Source organism: Gastrolobium bilobum, unplaced genomic scaffold, assembly GCF_033153095.1.
Source record: "Gastrolobium bilobum isolate Gb01-03AN ecotype WA unplaced genomic scaffold, APGP_CSIRO_Gbil_v1 utg24763, whole genome shotgun sequence".
NCBI lineage: Eukaryota > Viridiplantae > Streptophyta > Magnoliopsida > Fabales > Fabaceae > Gastrolobium > Gastrolobium bilobum.
Genome location: NW_026898295.1, coordinates 160,286 through 168,776, shown reverse-complemented (window position 1 = coordinate 168,776; position 8,491 = coordinate 160,286). Strand labels below are relative to the sequence as shown.

Below are 8,491 nucleotides of genomic sequence, written 5' to 3'. Positions count from 1 at the left end.
AAGATATCTTATGTAAAAGGAGAATAATATGTCCCTATTATCCTACATTGTCTGAAAATGATGTACACGATATCAAAATATTATCCTTTCACGTAATCAAACCGCAGGAAATTATTAAGTATATAACATTGCGATCATATATTTGTAAAAAACAAACCAATCAATCTTCAATTTCTTTGGTCATTACGAGAAGTTCTAGAGTTGCGGTGGTATTTACAGCATCAAGATTTTTTAAATTTTTTATTTAAAAGAGAGGTGAAAAAGCATTTAATAGGGTTAATTAGGGAGAAGATTCGATGCAAATGAAACTAAATCAAAGTTGCAAACCCAGAAATGGGCCAACCACATTGATGACTATTTTGATGGCTTGGGCACATCCATGTATCACATCAATGAAAAATATAATTGTAATCCGTGAGGGGAAAATATTTTCGCTACTACACGTTTATCAAATATAAAAAAAAACAACACATTTATATTAGGGAAGAGTTAGTTTATAATTTTTTGTTATAATTTTTACAACCTCAATTATCTATTCTCTCAGAAATATACTCTCAAGTATATATATTCTCTAAAATATATAATTGAATTTGTAAGAGTCATAAATAAATAAAAATTATAAAGGTAACATGACCTTTTATACTATGAGAAATGATATACTTATAATTTATTTTCCTCTACAATCTCTTATAATTATATTTTAACTGTTAATTTTTGTCACTGATAGTTATAATTTATTAAAAAATAATAATTAATTAATAAATATGACCTAATAAATTATAACCATTAGATTGATAAAAATTAATAATTAAAATATAATTGTAAGAGATTATAAATAAAAATAAATTATAAATATAACTTTTTTTCTCATATTATTTCTACTTTTATGATTATTTTTTTCATATATTTTTTCTTCCTTCTAGAAAAGTGGCTATCTACTCCCAGAACACAAAAAAATGTACCACCGTGACGGGACCAATACCTATTGACCTTTTTAACCCAAACCCTAAAGTTAGGTTGGAACAGGGACCATTTCGTCACGTCTGGCAAAAAAATTTACCAGATTGTCACGTCAACAGTAAATTTTGTCAAAACGCCACGCGACATATTTCGCTACACTGTATAGTGAATATATTTGCTTATAATTCGCTACACAGTGTAGCAAAATATGCCATGTCAGGCTGCACAGTCAGCAAAAATGACACGTGTCAAGCAGACAGAATCCAAGCATAATTCGCTACACAGTATAGCGAATTTCTGCATGCTTGACACGTGTCATTTTTGCTGACTGTGCAGCCTGACATGACATATTTCGCTACACTGTGTAGCGAATTATATGCAAACATATTTTGCTACACATTGTAGCGAAATATGCCATATGACATTTTGGCAAGATTTAATGTTAATGTGACAGTCTGATAAATTTTTTTGATAAACGTGACAGAATGGTTAGTGTCCCAAGTTAGGCATCGATGGTTAATAACGAGAGAGATATATCGTCAAGAGGAGTGAGTTTGAGACATGATATACCATTTCCTGATAAGTGGGTCCCCAATTTAAATCTGTATAATTTCTGGTTTGAACGGTCAAGCTAAAAATCATTGATTGTTATTGTTAAAACATTGGATACCTTCTCTTCTTTTCCATCTAATGGACCCCATTATCGTCTCCTTACACTTCCCTCTCCAATCTCCTACCTTCCATGTTCTTACAAAAATCTTCTTTCTATCATTTGCTCTTTCCATAATATATGCATTTCATGTTTATGCGCTTGCTTTTAGGCTTCAATTTGCAGACAAGGGTACGTTACATTTTGTACCCTAATTATATATGGTGATTGTTAATATATGTGTTTGTTTGGATGAATGGATTAAATGTTGATTTGATAAGATGATCTTAAAAACACCGTAAAAGGATCTTGGAGTAGATATTCGGCGTCAACTTTGCGATGGTAAAATTCAAATGAATCCGGAAGTTAGAAAGGTGTGTGGGGTATGGAAAAATATAATAATTCAAGTTAGTGGGAAAGAAGCTCTCAGTGCTAACAAAAGAAAACAAAATTGACCCTTGATAAGGAATATGTTGCTGGTGGCGAGCTACATATATAGAATCTATATATATATACTCTTTGTTAATTATTTTCTTTGTTAATTATCCAAAAAAAAAAATTATTTTCTTTCGTTAAAGAATTTTAAAAGATGTAATATTAACTAGCACCAATACAAAGAGTGGTTTCAGCTGCCACCGCCAGTGCTAAATCTTTAACACGATATCAAATGGCTGAGTGTATAAGAGGATCATGAAGTGATCGAGGCGTGGGTAATACAAAATTAGATTAAAACCATTTAACAAAGATTTGGTGATCAAAATCGACCCAGTACTAAAAACATAATATCAAATTGTTGCTTGTTGTGTCTACAGTTAACCATTATGGTTATTGATGAGGCTATAATAGGCATTTCAAAATGTGAATATGAGGCAAGAGCAGCACATGATTCGTCCAGTGAAACTGAGACAAGGTCAACCAGACTGAGTGGTTGAGTTCTAACCCACGGGTGTGGTCAATAAGACACTTGGGTTAATTGAAAGAAAAATAAAATAAAATTTAACAAGGTCATGTCATGATACAACCATCCACGGGGACACGCACCCCTCCTCTCTTTTCTTTCACAAACAACCGTGAAGCTACCGTGTGATTCATCATTGTAAACTTAATACCTTGCGTGCACTCCTAACCACTCGCGCACGTATGAATCAATCCACACTCACATTTCTTTTTATTATTATTATTATTTTTTTTTCTTTTTTCTTTTTTCTTTTGGCTTTCAATTAGTTTTAATAAATAAATAATAATTTGATGCACTTCAATCAAGGGCATATGTGTCAATGCATCCTCTATATAATTCAACTCCGTGCTGTCTTGTGTGTTGGAGTTTCCACTTTCCACTTTCTACTTTGACTGTAGCCATTCACGCTTGTTCCTCTGTTCTTGGTCCTCTCTCACCTCACCTGCTTCTCTCTTTTCAGTCTTCTTCCCTGTCTCTGCCTAACTTTTCGGTTTTGGGATTCAGCTCCAATCTTCATATCTTCTCTTTTTCTCTCTATCTTGTAAGTTCTTCATTTTTTTATGCATATACTGTGATTTTTTTCCTGATTTGTTCATTGGGCTGAGGATAATTTTTTTTTTTTTTTTTTTTTTTTTTTTTGTAACTACGCTCGTAGAGAAATAAATTTTTTCTTTATTCTTCGAAATTTTTTGGGCTAGTTTTCGTTTTTGAGCTTGATGTTCTGTAATTTCAAGATTTTTGTTCTTTTTTTATTAACCTTTAGTTCATAATTGGAAATATATTGCGTCGGTTGAGCTGAGTCCCATGAATAATCCTACCGAGAAGGTTCAGGATTCGTGAAAAAGTTTTAATCTTTTTGTTGTTTTACTTTTTAATTTTATGAGCGGAGTAATAATTGCCTGATTTCTGATGTTGAAATTATATTGCAGGGTGCTAAATAGGTTTGGGTGAAGGAGTAGAGGTGACTTTTTCTTTGTGGGTAAGGATAGAACAGCATGCGGTGGTGGCGTAGTCTATCTGTTGATGTATTCCGCAAAGGGATTTCCTTGAATCTGTATTGCAAAGTGATTCTGTAATTTGAGTCGTCTGATCTAAACTTTCACATCTTCTATTGCTTAATTTCCATGGGATCTAGTTTCTTTGTTATTCTTCCTTGCTTCGTCCGTCAGATCAGCTGAAGGATAGTGATTTTTTCTTTAAAAAAAAAAAATCATATTTTTCTCCAAAAAAAATCTATTAAGATTATTTGTCCTTAGCAAGATTGTGGTTCTTGTATTTTTAATTGAAGAGGGTTGGGAAGTAGTTATGGTGTGCCAAGCAGCTGGTCAAACGAGATTTCGGGCATTGAAACATGAGAATGGAACAGCAGGGTGCTCCACCATTATAGTTAGGGTTATAGCATGCTTTCAACCTCTCAGAGAATGCCAGGTATGTGATCCATGGTTGATTGGCCAAATTTTCTGTTTTATTCTTTCAGTTGTGCACAGGACATGATCTACAAAACAATATATCAACTCATGTTAATTTTTGCTTTTTGGGTATTGTCCAGGCTGAATATTTTCGTCAGTTGCTCAAGCCTGTAACGTAATTGTTTTGCCTTGCTCTGTTTGGGTGGTTTAATCTGGTGATTTTAGTTGTTTTCCTTGTTCGTGAAAGAAACCTTTTGTAACGGATAGTTCTTGGGTTGAAGACGTTTTTCTTCAGGTATATTATACATTACTATCATTCATTTGTTTTAAAAGATGTCTTTTATGTTGTTTAATTATTGATTATATGGTATATGTTTATATAAATTTTAGGTGATTGTTCTGATTAAATGGGAAAAGATTGTGGAACCTGGATACCACATCTGCAATTTGGATGGCAATCACCCAATTCGAGACCCCCTGATATGGGGAAGCAAGATGGTATTTCTGCAGTTATAAACCGTGGCATCAATATGGTCTCAAGCAATGAGACAATGCCAGCTTTGGCTTCTTCTGCACTACCTCATTCGCATTTAGGGCATTTTAATGAACCCCTTGGTTGGTTTCGGCACGGATTTGCTCCTGTTCCTAGCTTCACAGCTGAGGGAAAACCCCTTGCTGATCACGTGAAAGGTTTTATGGACAAAATTGCTCCCTATGGTGAATCAGGCTCCCCTCAGAAGCAGTTTCTTGTTATTGACCAGGCTTGTGGTCAAACTACTATCTATAGTTCTAGGTTCGGGAGTCCTGATGAGTGCCTTGCTTCTTTGCATTCAAAAATGCATGGTGCTAACTATTTGAGTGGGAATGAACCTTCTTTTGGAAGAGATTTGAATTTGAATCATGTGACTGGGCCAATTTTGGCTGATAAAGTAGATGAGAATCAGGGGACTGGCATTGAAAGCGAGATGCATGAAGACACAGAAGAAATTAATGCATTGCTTTACTCGGACAGTGATGGCTATGCCACTGAGGATGATGATGATGAAGTTACTAGCACAGGGCATTCTCCCAGTACAATGACCACTCATGATAACCATGGCCCCTTTAAGGGAATTGCAGAAGAAGTTGCAAGCTCTGCTGGGAAAAACAAGAAGAGGAAGCTATTGGATGGTTATTATGATGACATACAATTCATGGATACTGCCAGTTCTCTGAATCTTAACAAGACCTTTGCCATGGGAGATGATGCAGAATCAAGATGTTCTGGCGGCAACAATGAAGGATTTGGTGAAATGGGTTCCATGTCCGGCAATAAGAAGATGAGAAAGGAGAAGATACGAGATGTTCTGAGCATTCTGCAAAGCATAATTCCTGGCGGGAAGGATAAGGACCCAGTGATGCTTCTCGATGATGCCATACATTGCTTGAAATCCTTGAAACTCAAGGCTAAAGCGCTCGGACTTGATGCCTTTTAAGTTGGAGGATTCTTAGCCCGACATGTCTAAGTAGTACTTTATATTTTAAGTTATGGCCTGTTGCTGGTTGTTCAAGGATTCTGCAGAATAAACAAGGTAATGGTTGTGTTAGGGGGATTCAGCAAAAGTAGGTGTGAAATCCTTGTATAGTTGTCTGAAGTCCTTCCTCAGTGATTTGACTTGGAACTTGGGAGATAAGATGCTGGTGTCGGTGTATTTCATGTGTAGTAGTTTGTAACAGGGAGCTATTCAGTGTATTAAGTGCAATAATGGAAATGTGAATCATTAGTCCATGTCTTAGGACTATGGAAAAAATAGCACTCATCCCAAAGCATGGGATGAGCTATTTTGAGTGAGAATTATGATTATTCCAGATAAGGACCCCAAAAATGAGTACACGCTTCTCAGCTGGTATGGGGCCCAATCTTACTTCTCCTTTTTGTATCCTTGTCATGTTTGATCCTTTGCGGGTTACCCTTTTCTCAGATGAACAAAATTTTCACTAGCTGTGAGAGATTGAGGTAACTGGAAGGGGGCCCCCGGACTTACTCATGCACAATTTTCCACTTGATGGTACAGTAATGTAATGTAGCTCGCTTATGGGAAACAGATATTTGTGTTTAGTTCAGTGCCCTATTAAATTTATGGGTTTGTGTTGTTGTGTGTATCGTAATTGGTGTGTAAAGAGGATTTCTCTTTGGTTGGATGTTATTCAATATGGATGTTGTTACTGTTGTCTTTTTGCTTATGTATTTACGTCGCATGCCCGCATTTATGATATGTGAAAGTGACGCGTTTTTTTATTTAATAATTATTTTGTTATTTTATAATTACTACTGTTTGTTAATTATTATTCTTATTTGTATGATTCCTGCGTTGATGAGAAGTTGTCTTGTCTTTGGTTCAATGTAAATATGGCTGGGTGGTGTGGGACTATGGGGACCACAGCGTTGAATTATTACGAAGAAGGGGTGGGGTGTGTTTATGTGTGCATAAGAGAGAGAATGAAGCACGGGCGTGGTTGTGGTGAATACTGAATAGTCATTCGTCATGGTAGGTGTCAAACAAAAGAAAGAATCTAGCAGTGTTCATTGATCTTCTACAGTGTATTTGAAGCCTACCAATGCTCGGAGTTGCATGTTAGTACGTGGTTTTCTTTCTTTTTCTTTTTCGGTGGATGACAGAGAGTGGTGGATTCTAAGTGGTTTTTAATACATTTTTCTTTAGTGGTTTCCTTTGGTCAACAACTAATTTATGGTTCACATATGTGCACTAGAGATTCGAATTTGTGAGTATTATTACTATTGCAAGCACCGAACTACAATTAGAATACTGGGCCTTGTGTGGCATCTTTCTCGTCATTAAAATTTAAATTTTAGTTTTAATTATTGGTGATCAAAATACAATTCTTATTTTACTTGTGTACATGAATTTGGAGTTTGAGATTTCTATAATTTATTGTTATTATTATTACATTGTAATTAATTTTTATTACAATATTTTAAAGTAGTATACTTTATCGCTGATCTATTTATAGATATACTAGTTGATTTATAAAAGGTTTATTACAAAGTAAACTTTTAAATATGCTCTCAACTCTGTAGCAATGCCAAACTCTTAAAAAGTCCAAGTTAGGCTATAAAAAAGGGTCTATATGAAGTAAATAAGTTAGATTCCGATCTAATATTTAAAAAATAGGCTAAACCCATTAAACATAAGACCTATTCTGACCTGTTTTTCACCCTGGTTAATTTTTACTTAGATAATTGTAGCTTGTAGGGCGAGTATTTGAAGAAAAATGAGGATTGTGATTTTATATAATTAATTAAACTAAACGAACAAGAATATACTCCCAAAAAAAAAAAAAAAATTTCAACTACGGGGCTTCGTTGATGGGGCTGGCATATATTCCTCAAAAGGATAGCCTCATACGAAATCTGAAATATGAAAATGCATGTTTTTCCCTTCTGAGGACAGAACAATAAGTTACTTTTACGAAAGATAGAGTTGGTCTGAATATTTTGAGCCATTACTACATCTCTAAGAAGATGGCGTGCTTCACGTTATACCTAATGTCTCCATTAGCAAGTTTAGTGGCTGAGGAATCGAATAAAACGCGAATAAAATGACGAAAGGGGATGTATAAGGAGACAATTGTTAAGTAGACATCACTTTTCACACACTATATTCTGGTTCTTCTTGTCTCTATTTCCTGATATTTATATTTACGAAATTTAGTTGACAAAAGTGGAAATAGTTTGAAAGAAGGTTATTCTCCATCGCTTGTGTACACATGGGTCGTCTAATTGCATGCTAGGCTAACATAAAATTTGATTTTTCTGGTATTACGGTCATAATTTCCAGCTCAGCTTGCAAAACTTTGAGTCCTGATAATTTAAATGTAAATCTTTTATAACTGAAATAGGAATAATGGTTTCTTCGTATGAAGTTAGATTATAAGCTGTGTTTATGTTGGGCTAGGCCCATGGTGACAATGGGTATTAGATCCATGGGCTGGTAAGAGTTTTCTATTATTTAAAAGACGATGAGAATAAAGACAAAAATTATAAAAACAGAGATATGATGACATGGTATTGGCAAGCAATAAACTCGAGCTTAGAGGCACAGGTGACATGTGTATGTTGCAGATAGATTGACACGATATGCTAACACATTAATTTTAAAAATATTATATTTTGACATATTAGGACACGTTTTAATATTAAATAATATTTTTAATATATATAATATAATTTATATCTAATAAATATAACAGCCCTACAATAAATCATATAACCAATCAAATATTAAAATTTCATAACATAAACATAAAAAATAATAATTTTTCGTACATGTTTAATTTTTCACGTCAAATTTGATAACAGAAAAAAATTGATTTATAAATTATTATTTTTATGTTTAGTTAGTAAAATAAAATTAAAACCTAAAAAAAATGTGTCGAAACATTAATCACGTATCTCAAAATCTAAAAAATACGTGTTGGAATGTATCAATGTTCGACACATATTTGACACGCATT

General features: G+C 34.2%; 1 protein-coding gene across 1 annotated transcript; it reads left to right on the top strand.

Moving 5' to 3' along the window:
- Positions 1-2,941: 2,941 nt before the first annotated feature.
- Positions 2,942-6,239, top strand: LOC133314581 (transcription factor bHLH143-like). Its single transcript, XM_061516072.1, has 4 exons — positions 2,942-3,108; positions 3,497-3,995; positions 4,117-4,271; positions 4,367-6,239. Exon 4 carries the CDS (start codon positions 4,384-4,386, stop codon positions 5,449-5,451), a length of 1,068 nt encoding a protein of 355 aa, XP_061372056.1. The 5' UTR covers positions 2,942-3,108; positions 3,497-3,995; positions 4,117-4,271; positions 4,367-4,383; the 3' UTR covers positions 5,452-6,239.
- The last annotated feature ends 2,252 nt before the right edge of the window (positions 6,240-8,491 follow it).

Coding starts and splice junctions, on each gene's coding strand:
- LOC133314581 (XM_061516072.1), top strand. CDS start 4,384: ATGGGAAAAGATTGTGGAACCTGGATACCACATCTGCAATTTGGATGG.